The 15,277-nt window shown below is 37.1% G+C and overlaps 1 protein-coding gene across 3 annotated transcripts in view; it reads left to right on the forward strand.

Moving 5' to 3' along the window:
* Window positions 1-15,277, forward strand: part of RNF130 (ring finger protein 130) — a 125,306-nt gene that overhangs the window by 20,715 nt on the left and 89,314 nt on the right. For all 3 annotated transcript variants that reach the window (XM_024116296.1, XM_028498056.2, XM_028498060.2), the window contains exon 2: window positions 8,240-8,434. In XM_024116296.1, the coding sequence (XP_023972064.1) occupies window positions 8,240-8,434 (195 nt within the window). The remainder of the gene's footprint in view (window positions 1-8,239; window positions 8,435-15,277) is intronic.

Here is a 15,277-nt window from a genome sequence, read left to right on the forward strand (position 1 = left end):
TACTGACTTACTCTGCAGATCTTGGGACTTGTCAGCCTCTGTAATCGCATGAGCCAGTTCCTTACAAAATAAATCTCTTTATACACCACAAATATCTTATTGGTCTGTTTCTCTGGAGAACCCTGACTAATGTAAGGACTGACGAGCATCTGTAGGTAAAGTTTAACAAACATTGACTGTATGAAACATTGAATATTAGGGAGGGGATAATTAAAGCAAGGTGGAACTGCATAGTGGGCAATTACACATACAATGAAAGGTGGTGGTTGGAGTCTCATTCTGAAGGGGGGGTGAATGGTCGTCTCCCTGGAGTACATTCATGTCCTAATCCTTGGAACCTGTGAATGTGGAAACGTTATTTGGAAAAAAGGTCTTTGCAGATGTAATTAAATTAAAGATCTTTAGATGAGATCATCCTTGATTGCGTAGGTGTGTCCTAAATCCAATGATGAGTGTCTTTATAAGAGACAGAAGTGAAGAGACCAGACACAGAGGAGAAGGCCATGTGAAGACAGAGGCAGAGGTTGGAGTGATGCAGCCACAAGCCAAGGTCACCTGGAGCTCCAGAAGCCAAAAGAGGCAAGCAAGGATTCTCCACTAGGACCTTCAGAGGGAAGATGACCCTGCCAACAACCTTGATTTAAGACTTCTGGCCTTCAGAACTGTGAGAGAATAAGTTTCTGTTGTTTAAACCACCAAGTTTATAGTACTTTGTTATGGTAGCCAAGAGCCTTGTGTTATTTAGGAAGAAGATAGAGACATTGATTAAATGTAAACTTTTAATCAGGTATGCATGTTAATTTTTTAAGGGTAACTTCTAAGAAATAGAACTTGAGTATATAGATGGAAGAAAAGAGGGGAATAAAGAAAATTTTTCTTTATTCATTCAGAAGTGGGGGGTGGGGTAGTATAAAGAAGCTTAAGGATAATAAGAACAAAGTAAAGTAATAGAAACAGATACAAATATATCATTTAAATTAAACATACTAAACCTGGCAGTTGAGACTCCTTTTGCAGTCTAGTGAAAAAGAAAACTGTGGACTTCTTCTCAGGATAGTGATCAGTACAAAAGTAAATAGGATTAAAGGAAACTAAGTATACTGAAACACAGTATCAACGTATTTAAAATGTTTGTGACATAGTAATAGATATGATTCTTTATTAACATATTAAGTAACAAGCTCTTGGTGTGGGTTTAATAATAATAATAATAATAATAATACCAGTATTTTGAGATAACAAAAATTAATGTAGTTGCTATGGGTTACAGAGTTATAGATGAAGAAAATGCTAAATGTCAGTTAGCATTTAGTGAAAGTAAAGATGATTTCCCTGGCCTCCTGGATTCTACCCATGTATCCTTGTCAAGAGCCCTTGCTTTAAATGTTAGTCTTCAAGTGAAACCCGCTGCTACTGAATAGCTACCACTCCCCTCAAGGGAAGGAGGGAGGCAAAGAATTGGCATCACAGCTGCCTCCCTGTGTCAAAAGACTTTTCCAAGAAGCTTTTGTCTTATGATTTGATCTTCTTGGTGGGCTTGAGTTGCCAAGGATCGTGATGGATTAAGAGAGCCCCTCAGCAGGGATAAAGCCCGAGTCTTGACCTTTGCCGCTTGACTCACATGAGAAGTGTTGAGTGCTCCAAGTAACAAATTCCTGCTTAGATTGATTACAGATAAGGAGGACATTAATCCTGTGTCAGAACTGGAAACTCCAAGGTAGGGCAGCTTTCAGGGTTCAAAGATTCAGCACTCAGCAGTGTTACCAAGGATCTTGTCCCTTTCAGTGTCCCTTTGCCATCATAGCTTTAACTTTATCCTAAGAATGTTCCCCTCTATCACAACTGGAGCAACAACTGCCAGCAACAACTGGAGTCACGTTTCCTTATTCACATCCTGTGGAAAACAGAGAAAAGGCCTCTCCATATGTAATTTAACTTCTGTGTGCCTCATCTTAGATCATCTGTCTACCTCCCTCCCCCCTAAAGCTTGCTCTCAAGTAGGTGTCACTTAAAGCATGTGACTGTGTAGAGGTGATGCCCAAATTAAATTAGGTTTCTGTTTCTGGTTTTGGTTTGGGGTAGGTTTTTTTGGCAACTGATAGAATCCATTTGAAACCTCAAGGTGATCCCATGACCTTGCCTGGAAGTGGGGCAAAGCTGCCAGGAAACAAATAAATTAGAAAGTGACTGTCCATATACCTGCCTACAGGTGCTCTCCTATGCCTCCTTCTGTGTGAACCAGTAAAGACATTCAAGAATGTCTGTTAGCTCATCAAAGCAAGACCATCTCTTCCCTGCGTTTAATTATCTGTATTCCTCTCCTGATTCTTAGCATTCTGATTTAGTTGTATATGTTGGAAACTATGGATTTATAGAAGTAACATTTGAAAAATAGTTTCTCAGAAAAGGGCTGATTGGCATGAAATGTTCGTAAGCATCGTTATTCCAGTAAAAAAAGTCTGCCATCAACATAGAGAGAATTCTAGCTCTGGAGAGTCTTAGACCTACATCCAAGTGGTTTGAGTGCTCATGTGGAGGGAATGGAGTCAGTCAAGAAGACTAGGAAGGAGGGCTGTGAAGGAAGAGGAGGAAGAGGAAAGCCAGGAGGATGAGAGCCCTGAGAGCCAAGAGAGAAGAGTGCTCAGCTGGGACAGATGTTGCTGCGAGGTCAGTTTGGAAGAGGATTAGGCATGTCCTGGGATTTACCAACACCGAGGTTATTGGTGCCTTTTAATCAGAGCACTTTTAGTGGAGTGGCTGGATGCAGGGATTAAAATGTGAGGAATGGGTGGATACTGAGGAAATGAGAATCACAGGTACAGGCAGCTCTTGAGAACAGTGGCAGTAAAAGGGAATCTTTTGAGATATCTTTCTTTCTTCTTCTTTATTTTTAAGATGGAAGAGACAAGCAGGTTTAAATGAGAGGAAAAAGAAAAAGAGGGAATGATCATTAATACAAGGTTCCTGAGAAATCAAGAAGGGCTAGGGTCCAGATCATTTTTGCAGGCCATTATGATAACAGATCCTAACAGAAAAAAAATGTAACAGAAGTATGGGGTAGGGGGGATTTTTAAAAGTATATACAAGGTTAAGAGAAAAATTGAAACTTACAAATAAGTTAACAAAATTAAAACAAAAGGAAGAGTAAACATTTTCAACTAGACTAAACAACTGATAAAGATAAGTAATAAAAAGAAATAAGATGTTAGATTTAAGTGAAAGTGTAGAAATAGTAAGAAAGTAAATTTATCCATGGAAGTGTGAAGGGATGAAAGCTAGATACTTAAGTCTAGTAGCTGAATGTATAAAATTAAGAAGTTGGGTGAAAAACAAACTTGTGGTTACCAAAGGGGAAAGGGCGGGAGGGAGAAATTTGGGATTAACAGATATACACTACTATATATAAAATAAACAATAGGGACCTACTGTATAGCACAGGGAACTATATTCGATATCTTTTAATAACCTATAATGGAAAACAATCTGAAAAAGGATATATATATGTATATATATACATATACACACATACATACACATACACACACACATATATATATATAAAACTGAATCACTTTGCTGTACACCTGAAACTAGTACAATATTGTAAATCAATTATACTTCAATTTAAAAAAAAAGTTGAGAACAAAAATAAATTGTATTTTTTTCCTTTGAATCATAAAATTAAAGTTTAACAAATGGAAAATAAAGACAAGGTAGAAGTAAGAAATCTAAAGATTAAAGAGATTATAATTAATGTGAAAACAGAAAAGCAAATAATCAGAACATACTGATAATGGAAACATCTAAATTTAGGGTAACTAGTTAGGCTCATTTTTATTTTTACTTCTTTTGTAGGAAACAACTGATAGAACATTACCCCTGTCAGAACATTACCACATGAAACAGAGAGGTCTTTGGCACAGCTTTTTCTTTATATCAGGTCTTGCTTAATCTCCCTCTGTCATTCTTCTCTTGCTCCTGTCATCAGGTAAGTTAAGCGCCTGCTGTATGCCAGAGATACTGGCAGAGATGCTAGATCTCATGCTTTAGGAGAGACTCAGAATAAACAGCCAGTTACTAATAAAGTGTGATAAATGCTAAAATAAATGGAATCTCAGGGTACCATGGAAACATGAATAAAGCACCCAACTCAGCCTTAGGAGACTGGGAAGGCGTTCCAGAGAAGATAGTTTAGCACAATCCTTAGGCTTAGGAGGTGGTCAGCAAAGGAGTGGTGGGATTGGCATTTAAGGTGGAGGAAACAAGACACGCAGCCTCTGAGAGCAAGAGTCACATTGGGGTACCTGTGCTGTGTGCCTAAGGAATCCAGCAACCATGCATCAGTGCCCTAGCCCCACAAGGCTCTTGCAAGTTCTCAGGGCGCAGGAGGAAACATCACCCACACAACATGTGGACATCACTACTTAGCAGATGGAGTGTTTGCATTTTAAAGAAATGGGGTGAAATTATTAAGTGAAATTAATCAAAGTGGAGAACTTCAGGCTGCTCTGGGGTAGGGAAGAGAGATTTTATTTATTTATTTACTTGTCCACTCAGAGAGCCCTTTAAATAGTCAAATATTTAATATCAGCCTTTCAATATATCATCTTATTTGATTTTCATAAGAGTTTGAGAGAGGCTCTTAATCTTTGTTCTGTGTTCTTGTGCTAGTCACTTGTACACCCGCCTCCTTTCTGCTTGAGCAGTTTTCAAGTGTTTTAGCCTCCAACTTCCACTAAACCTTGAACCATTATGTTGCTCTTTTCCTTTCCTAAATTTCTAAGCACTCTCTGTGTTGGCCCTTTAAACTACCTTGCTGATATTTAATTTCTGTGCCAGGCATGCCTCCTCAATACATTTAGTGGTTCTTTAACATTTAAGACCAAAATGTTTGGTTCTATTGTATTTCTCTGTGGTATTTAGTACGTTGCTGAGCATTTAAGTTAATATTCGTTGAGGTGAGGATTCCATATTTGTTCCTGTCCAGAATTGTTTGGTTCTTGTCAAGGAATAAATAAAAGTCTCGTAACTATTTCTGGACTCAACAGGAAAGGCCATACAGAAAAAAACTGAAGTTTTTCAGTAATGTAAAATTTTTTTCCAGATTTACTGAGGTATAATTGACAAATAAAATTGTAAAATACTTTAATATTTTATATCACCTATAATTTCACATTTTCATTATGACTTTTAATGAAAAAAAATTACTAGTTCATAGATTTTTTATGCCATACTACCATGTCTACACTTAATAAATTGCTTCAAGTATAAACAACTGGTATTAAATTTTGCAGTAGTGCCACTTAATCACAATCAGTCATCAATCCTCTTGGGAATTTGTTTTAGAGCTGTTGACATTATTTTCATTGTTCAAGTTATTTTTTAATTACAGAAAAGAATAGATAGATAAAATAAACATACCATGGTACTAAGTGATTATGAAAACCCCTTATTTTCTTTTTCTGAATAACTACTTCTTTGAACAAGAACTGGAATTTCTTATTGCATATTATAGTCTTGCTGATATAAATGTTTTCAAAGACCTTTTGTGAATGATGATTTGGATAAATTTGGGGGAGCAGGAACATTCTTTTGCTCATACAGTCTGTTGTTGGCATTTGTTTTGATGATGCAGTTGTTCATAGAATCTGTTCTTAGTGGGTGGGCATTCCTTAAGAGAATTTTAAAGTTTTCCTTCAGTGTGTTTGATTTTGCTCTGTTGTTGCTCCCCTCAGTGTGTCTTTTCAGTCTTAGACATTGTGACAATTAGTGAACTGCTGTTCTTTTAAGTGGACAATGATACTGTCAGAGCATCAGGGAGAAAGAATGAAACGTAGTGGTAGCTATTAGGAGCAAGGGATATGGAGGGGAGGCATGCTGCTGGGCTGTGGTAGCTATTAGGAGCAAAGGGTATGGAGTGGAGGTGTGCTGCCGGGCTGTGGGTAGACTTCACACACATTTGTGTAGAACATCCCCATGGCACCAAGCTGGATCACTAGGACAAGATACGATGGCACCCAGAAAACTAAGGGAAGAGAAGTTAATTTTTTCAGCACTCAAGGGTAGAAGAATTATTATAGACTTTTTCACATACATAACTCTGGTAAGGTAAGAATTGTATTTCAATCGTTTTTTTTAATTGGGGTATAATTGATTTACAGTGTTGTGTTAGTTTCAGGTGTACAGCAAAGTGAATCTGTAATAGAAATACATGTCTCCACTCTTTTTTAGATTCTTTTCCCATATAGGCCATTACAGAGTATTGAGTAGAGTTCCTTGTGCTGTACAGGAGGTCCTTATTAGTTATCTATCTTATATACAGTAGTGTGTATGTGTCAGTCCCAAATTGGAAGATTGGGATTGATACATACAGTCTTTATAAATTAGTAGAAATAGAAGATCAGAAAATTGAACCTGTGACCGTGCTCGACTAATAAATCGTTGATCTAGAATTTGGACCCCAGGTCTTGCTGCTTCCATAACTGTGTTGTTTTCTCTTTACTGCACTGTGAATGAGTAAGAAATCATAGGGAGGACAGGATAAGTCACAGGAAAAATAGTGAATGTTTCACAGAACACAAGCATACAGATCTCTTCAGATATTCTTGAAAAATTTCCCAAGACAGTGAGGTTATCATAATACATTGGCTAAATGCTTATATTTTTAAACAGCATAATTATCTGTGAAACAGATATTACTGAAAGTAAACAGTCTGTTTCAGGATTTCAAAGTTTCATGATGCCTTGACTGTGTCTTTCAGTAGTTGACTATTAAAATCATGACATAAGCTTTTTTCTCTCTGTTTAATTTGACTGAGAAAGGACTAAAGTTTCAGAGTGCAGAAACTGTTTAAGGAAAAGGATGAGTCGTAGTCGTCGACAATATCAATCATGGCGAATTGTGAAATCATTTATCTCCCACTTACTGTGTATTAGGAGACCTCTGGTAGCAAATATGCTCTCATTGCCATCCATCACCATGATAATAAGAGAATTTCTTTTGCTAAGCAGTGTGCTTCTGGGGTGTAGAAAGCAAACATTTCCCCACTGGTGTTGTCTTTTTATACACTATTATTGATTAATATTTATTTAATATTTTCATTATTTATTTGCTTCTAGTGTTACCCTTTTGTGCTGTGTTCCTCTCCCTCCCTCCCTCTCAGCCCTTGAAGTACTGGTGACTGGCTCCAGGAGGGCTTGGGCCCATTGTCCTCTGGCACTGCATACCTGCAGTCTTCAAAATAACATTTGTGACTTTTTTCCTCCTTCTGAACTGCCCTTCCCTTTTCATTTTAACCTGTTATAAATGCGAGGATGAGGGGTGGAAAGAGCAACCAGGACAGCTTTTTAAGATTTGCGAAGAGTGCCTGAGCTATGATTACCATATTTGCAGGATCAGAAATTGATGAGCTTCAAGTACAAATTTAAATGTACTTGAAAAAACTGTCCCTCCAAATCTAGGACAATGACCATGTAATTTATTGTCCCAAGGGATAGTTTTGGTGTCTTTATGTATCTTGTTAGACAAGTAAGTTAATATGTGTTTCCTAATGTGAAATTGTAGGGTAATGTTTACCAGTAAATATAAATTAGAGGAATAACATCTTATTTCTAGTTTCATGTTATTTTAGGTAATTTAAACTTTCAAATACAGGCCTGAACTTTTCTAATTTCCTTTGACACTTACTGAGAAATTTGTTCAAGCATGCTTGAATTTCAACAAGACTGCTGGGTAACTGAACCAAAGATTAGTTTGGCTTCGTCATTTACCCCAAGCAAAATCAGTCTCCTTGTGGTGATGGTGGGAGATGGGCATTAAGAGATGAGTAACTGCAGATGAATGAGCAGAAGTCAGGGTAGCTCAGTCACTTGGGTTTCTGGGGGGTTCTCTGTGTTTGCGTTTTTTCCCTCCTCTCTTCACCAGCCTACATTGGATATTATCAGTCTTTTATATTTTTGTCAATCTATAAAGTTAAACAGAATTTTTCACGGTTTTAATTTGCATTACATGTAACATTTTAATGAAGCATCTCTCTCCCTATGCAGATATAGATTCAGATTCATTGCATTGTCCTTTGTGGATGTATTTATAGCTCTGCTGGCAGTGAGCTGCTTGAAGTGCTTTAGAGCTGTATGGTATCCAGAGAATACTTGAGCACTTTGATGAAGACTTGATTGATTTTATTTACCTGAGGAAAAAATTAATGTCTGTTTTCTTTTTCTTTTCTCATCTATTTAGTTGCTGATCATCTGGGCTGTGATCCTCAAACACGGTTCTTTGTCCCTCCTAACATCAAACAGTGGATTGCCTTGCTGCAGAGGGGAAATTGCACCTTTAAAGAGAAAATATCACGGGCTGCTTTCCACAATGCAGTTGCTGTAGTCATCTACAATAATAAATCTAAAGAGGAGCCAGTCACCATGACTCATCCAGGTAAACAAAAAAAGGAAACTGTAGATTTTGTTTTTCTTCTGAGAAATGATTGCTTTATAGGTAGGAATTCTACCTCTTGCTCAAACCATATCATTTCCAACATAATTCAATGATTATATTTATTTTTGGTATTACCATTTCTTTGTTGAGATGCATGTCTTTTTTTTCCTTTTGTTGAACTTTTTTCTTTTTCTTAAATAATGACCATAAAAGCCTGTAAAACTTGCACTTATTAAGTAACTGGCTGTGACTGAATCCTTAGTTATTTTACATTTTACTTGATAACTTTGAAAAATAATATATTAGATTTAGAATCATTCATCCAAGTTATGTCATGGATTCTTAAGGATTACTTGTTTGAGAAGGATGCTTTTTATCTTATCAGGATAAATGTTGAAACTGACTTAGTAATTATTATAATTACAGTAGTAATATTTCTTCATTTCTTGTGGAAACATTTAGGATATATCTAATGTACCTGTTTTAATAACAGTAGTTGCAATTTATTGAACACTGCTGTATATATGGCAGGCACTATATGGCTATGAGCTTTTTGGGGTTTTAATAGAATTTATTTTTTAGAGCAATTTTATGTTCCCAGCAAAACCTGGGCTTTTTTCAGACTGGCTTTTTTCATTTAGTAATATGCATTTAGGTTTCCTCCATGTCTTTTCATGACTTAATAATAGCTCATTTCTTTTGAGTGCTGAATAATATTCCATTGTCTGGATGTACCACAGTTTATCAAGTCACCTACTGAAGGACATCTTGGTTGCTACCAGGTTTTGGCAATTATGAATAAAGCCACTATAAACATGTGTGTGCAGGTTTTTGTGTGGTCATAAGTTTCCAGCTCCCTTGGATAAATACCAAGGAGCGTGATTGCTGAGTTGTATGGTAAGAGGATGTTTAGTTTTGTAAGAAACAGTCAAACTGTCTTCCAGAGTGGCTGTACCATTATGTATTCCCACCAGCAGTGAATGAGAGTTCCTGTTGCTCCACATCCTCACCAGCATTTAGTGTTATCAGTTTTTGTATCTTGGCCGTTGTAATAGGTTGTTTTAATTTATGTTTCTCTGATGACATATGATGTAGAGGAGCCCCTTTTTTATATATTTTCATAGCCAATCCTCACCATAACCATGTATGGTACAGGTACTCTCCCACTTACAGACCAGCAGACTGAAGCAGGCAAGGGCCAGCAGAAGAGAGGCTTAGACAAAGGTTTTTTGGTGTTCTTTCAGTTCACCAGTTCACTCTCTTAAAGTTGAAACCTAGATAAACTTTCATTCTGCATTCATAAAAATTTTAAAGATTAATGACTTATTTAAAGAATTAACTTTTTTTTTTTGGCTTCATTGCTGCGTGCGGGCTTTCTCTAGTTGCAACGAGCGGGGGCTACTCTTCATTGTGGTATGCGGGCTTCTCATTGTGGTGGCTTCTCTTTGCTGCTGAGCACGGGCTCTAGGCGCATGGGCTTCAGTAGCTGTGGTTCGCAGGCTCTAGAGTGCAGGCTCAGTTGTAGCACATGGGCTTAGTTGCTCCGCGGCATGTGGGATCTTCCCGGACCAGGGCTCGAACCCGTGTCCCCTGCAGGTGGATTCTTAACCACTGTGCCACCCAGGAAGCCCAAGAATTAACATTTTAATCATGTAGTTAATATTCACATAATCGATTTTAGACAGTTATCTTGCAAAGATCTCACCCTAATTGAGGGTCATTGATGCTTTTGTGTATCTTGATAGGATAATGCAGACGGATTTAAATTTTATTGCTCTGACTTGTTTTCTTCCCTTCAAATTAAGCGTTTTAGAACTGAAATTTTTTTTTGTAATTGCAAAAGTAACACATGCTCATTGTAGAAAAACTGAAACTAAAGAAAAGTTATAAAGAATAAAATAGAAAGAACGTGTGATTTTCACTATCCAGAGATCACTTTTCATTTCTTCAGGGAAACCAAAAGGAAATTAAGGGTCAGTCTGATTTTGCAGGACATCGTGTGTGGGAACACTGAATTCAAGACTGGTTTTTCAAACTTTCGGTTACCAGAGGGTAAGGTGGGGGGATAAATTGGAAGATTTATTGACATATACACACTACTATATATAAAATAGATAACTAATAAGGACTTACTGTGTGGCACAGGGAACTCTACTTAATACTCTGTAATGGCCTAAGAATCTAAAAAAGGGTGGATGTATGTATATGTATAACTGATTCACTTTGCTGTACACCTGAAACTAACACAACATTGTAAATCAACTATACTCCAATAAAATTTTTTTTTAAAAAAGACTGGTTTTTCTGCTTAGGTCTCAGAGCAGGTGACAGTTTGCTCTCCTCAGCTGCCTTAGAGGTAAGAAAAACTATTTGAAATTTTGGACCTTACCGATTTCTTCTTACTGTGAAAACATGAAAAATGAATAGGGAGAAATTCAGCTGAGCAGAATGTATTTTTCTTTCTCTGTGATGTTATTTTACATACACAGAACCACAGAGAAGTAGCGAGTATGAGAGTCTTTTAAGTATGAGAAGATCTGGGGATTATTAGAGAGGGAATTGAATTTTTTTAATGATTTTTATTTTAAAAAGGCGGGAATTCTCTATAAATTAACATGGATTTCCCATCTGTGTTCCTTGAAATGTTAGTGTATCCAGATATGTTCCATAGATGACCCATGGAGAAAAAAGGTAAATGATAAAATAAGTTTTGGAAAATACTTGAAAAGTATTCCACTTTTATCCTAATAAACATAATGAGGTCTCTGAGAAGTCTTAAAGACTTGTTTTAATTGATTAACCTATGGTTTCCTAAATTTATTTGACCATGTAACTTTTATCACATTTTAGTATATAACAACACAAATAAGGAAATTTAGGTTGTAAGGCAAATGGAATGTAAGAGCAATAGGAAATGGCTTTATGTTGTAATTAGATACACAAAATTAGAAAGAATAATGTGAGACAGTGACTTGATAACAATACTTTGGAGAGAAATTTAGCACCATCTGATACTTTCAAGAACTCACACATTGTGATCCAATAATTTCACATCTAGATACATGCTCTGAAATACTCTTCAAACTTTGATGTGCGTGTGGATCCCCTGGCAATTTTGTTAAAATGCAGATTCTGATTCAGTAGGTCTGGGGTATAACCTGAGATTCTGTATTTTTAATAAGTTTCCAGGTGAGGCTAATGCCACTGGCCCACAGATCTTGCTTTGAGAAATAGGTAAAGACAAGAAAACTAGGTTTTAGTTTCAGATTTTTCACTGACTTCCTCTGTGATGTAGGCCACGTTGCCTCCTGTGTGGGAAGACCTTTTTCGTCTCTAAATCTAATTCTCTGGAAGGCAATGAATCCCTGTTATGTAGGACGACAACATAGAAAATCTTTATGCTCTGAGAACCACTTGTTTTCCTGGCTCATTAATGTGTCACTGCTTCTCTCTCCCTCCATAGAGCCCCTTCTTTTCCTGTTTCTACATGAGGTTCAAGGACCCTTCCGTCAGAGTCACTAGATTCCCCCGGTGACCTATAACTCCACATCTCAAGGGGTAGACCCAAAGATCCATGCTTTAGCCCTCCCTTGCTCTCATGTCAATTCTATCCATCCTTCATTTAAGAAAAGAAACCTTGGTGCTATGCATTGTGACATGAACTAATACGAAATGGTAAGAGTTGAAAAAAAGACCCCTGGGTCACACCCTCAGTGAGTTTACTATTCAAGGCCCCTGCAGTCTTCACGGTGTCTTTTTGTACCTCTTGACAGTACTGTCCTTTTGCTTTTATGTTGTCATCATTTGCATACTAGACTGGCAGTAGAGAGAAGACTGCGGGTTTCTTTAAGTTAAAGTTTGTATCTTATCTTTCCATTCTCTGCAGTGGGCAGCAGAATACCTTGAACAAAATAAGTATGTACTACATTGAAATGATTTCATGAAGACATTTAGCTTTGTTAAGGTTTCTTTCCATTTAAGAATATATTTTATAACTAATTTTTAAATTCCACATTGTTAAGTATAGGTATTTAGTTTTCTTGCCTTGTTGATGATGTTTCAGGAGCTTGTTCATGTTTGTTCTAATGAATGCCCTTCATCTGGTGACTGAAGGACATCTTTTCTGGCGCAGTGTCCATGACATCACTGACAGGAAAGACCGCTCAATTTGTGGTTTTATTTGTTACCTCTAGTTGGCAGAATAAGTTCTTTGTAGTGAACAGATATGTGGCAGTGTAAAGGGGGAAGTTATGGGCTCTTGGATAGTTTAAAATAATGCACATTAAAATAATGCACATTTGTCTGAAAGTTAAGGATTTATTTTCCTGGTTTTTAAAAATTGATATAGACTTTACTGTTTAACAGTCATAAATTGTCAGATCATTATCAAATTGGAGATCTCTTTTATAGTTTTATTTGTATGTCTGTAGGAATTTGTGGACATTTTTTTCATTGCTAATAGGAAGATGAGGTAATTTAGATAAACATGTAACCAAATAATAATGTTGCTTTTCTATCTTTATGTCAATTAGCAGTATCAAATGCTGCTTAGTGTTTCTTTGGCTGGTTGAATAGAATTAGTTAAATAGCTCTTCACCTTTTTTCCATCATATTCTCTTTAAAAAAAATAAGTATATAACTCTATTTATTATCTAGCAATGAATAGGAAAAAAACATACTTTGTAAAATATAGAATAAATCACTTTGTGAATAGTAAAAATTCACACTTTATGAAAACAAAGATAAATCACAAACATATTGCAAAATGTCTTTAAATATCCATAATTTGGGGCCACTTAGTGTCAATCTGTTATTTTATTCTAAAGTCCATCAAGAAAATGGTCTTTTAGGGGCCTTCCTGGTGGCGCAGTGGTCCCACATGCCGCGGAGCGGCTGGACCCGTGAGCCGTGGCCGCTGAGCCTGCACGTCCGGAGCCTGTGCTCCGCAACGGGAGAGGCCACAGCAGTGAGAGGCCCACATACCGCAAAAAAAAAAAAAAAAAGAAAGAAAGAAAATGGGCTTTTAATAATATATATTATTAATATATAATAATACATTATAATATCAATATAATAGTCATACTATTGTTTTAACTGTTTAAAGTTTTTAGGTTCTAATTGAATATGGATTTAATTACCTCAGAAAAGGTTGAGCTTGCGTTTTAAATGTACTGCTATAGCAGGAAATAGAGTCTTAATTGTATCTTTTTGCCTGAGTTTGCATATATCTCTTCTGTATCTTCCATATGATCCATCTACTTTTTCAAAAATTCATAATTATCAAGAAAAATCTGACACTGAAACATATAAACAGTAGCTTTTAAAAAATAACAGTTTTTTTAAAAAATGACTGCTGATGATTCTGTTTAAAAACTTTTCTTATAAGCTCTAAATTTGTCCTTTATTTCTCTGGAAGTGGAGAGCCCCTCCCTCTGCCAGATACTTAAGACAACTTATCTTCTAGCCTTCCTGTCTGACATGGACATTGCAGGCTCAGCATCCTGAGTAAATTGTTTGGACTCATCACTTGATTTTCCTTTTTAAAATTTATTTATTTATTGGCTGAGTTTGGTCTTTGTTGCTGCGTGGGCTTTCTCTTGTTGCAGCGAGTGGGGGCTGTTCATTGTGGTGCGCGGGCTTCTCATTGTGGTGCGCGGGCTTCTCATTGTGGTGGCTTCTCTTGTTGCAGAGCATGGGCTCTAAGCTTGCGGGCTGCAGTAGTTGTGGCTCACGGGCTTAGTTGCTCCACGGCATGTGGGATCTTCCTGGACCAGGGCTCGAACCCGTGGTCCCCTGCATTGGCAGGTGGATTCTTAACCACTGCGCCACCAGGGAAGCCCCTTGATTTGCCTTTTTATCTTGCCTGTGCTTATCCTTTCCTCTCCAGCAACAGAAGAGGAAGAAGCTAAAATAATGTAAAGGGTCTGCATGGGGTTTAGAATACTGGCTTAGAAGTCAGTTCCATAGGTTACAGGACAAAAGAAATTTTTTACTTGGTAGCTGTTCATATGATGATGACCTGGATTTGCAGTTGCAAGCTCAGAATTAGTCCCACAGGCACAGCTGCTAAGGAAGATGATGCAGCCTGGCTGCATGTGTGAGAGGTCTGGTGAGGCTACCTTACCCCTTAATTGATGCCTTACAGTGCTCCTCAATTCAGGTTTTTCAGGGGGTGGGATGTGAATCATATCGGGGCAGGATAATTCTTTGCTCTGCAGAGCTGTCCTTTGTATTTACAGAATGTTTAGCCTCCGAGGCCCATGCCTACTAAATGCCAGAGGCACCCCTCCATGTTTGTAACAGTATAAAATCCCCCAGAGTTTCTAAACAGTCTCTCCCTAGGAGGGCTTTTCTACCTATTGTCAAATTCTAAGTCTACAGAGCCCTTAGAGGAGGAATGAAAAGAGATCCTTTGTTGGTGAGGGTAATGGGAACAGAAAAACTGATGAAGGGAAAAGTGATAGGCTTTTATATTTACTCACTTATAAGCATTTCTGGTGTTCTTTTTTTCTTTCTACAGTTACAAGTTCCATCTGGTGTCATTTCCCTTTCAATACAGATAATATTTTTTAATCATTTCTTGCAGTGCAGATCTGCTGTGATGAATTCTCTAATCATTCATTTACCTGAAAGTGTCTTTTTTTGCCATCATTTTTCAAGGACATAGACACAGAATTCTGGGTTTCAGCACTTTAAAAGTGTTGTTTGTTTTCTAGCCTCCTTTTTTTCTGATGAGTTGTTCCCTTTTATAGAAAGACTCTTTTTAAAAATAAACCTTTTTTTTTAACATCTTTATTGGAGTATAATTGCTTTACAGTGGTGTGTTAGTTTCTGCTTTACAAC

The sequence above is a fragment of the Physeter macrocephalus genome, chromosome 2 (assembly GCF_002837175.3).
Source record: "Physeter macrocephalus isolate SW-GA chromosome 2, ASM283717v5, whole genome shotgun sequence".
NCBI lineage: Eukaryota > Metazoa > Chordata > Mammalia > Artiodactyla > Physeteridae > Physeter > Physeter macrocephalus.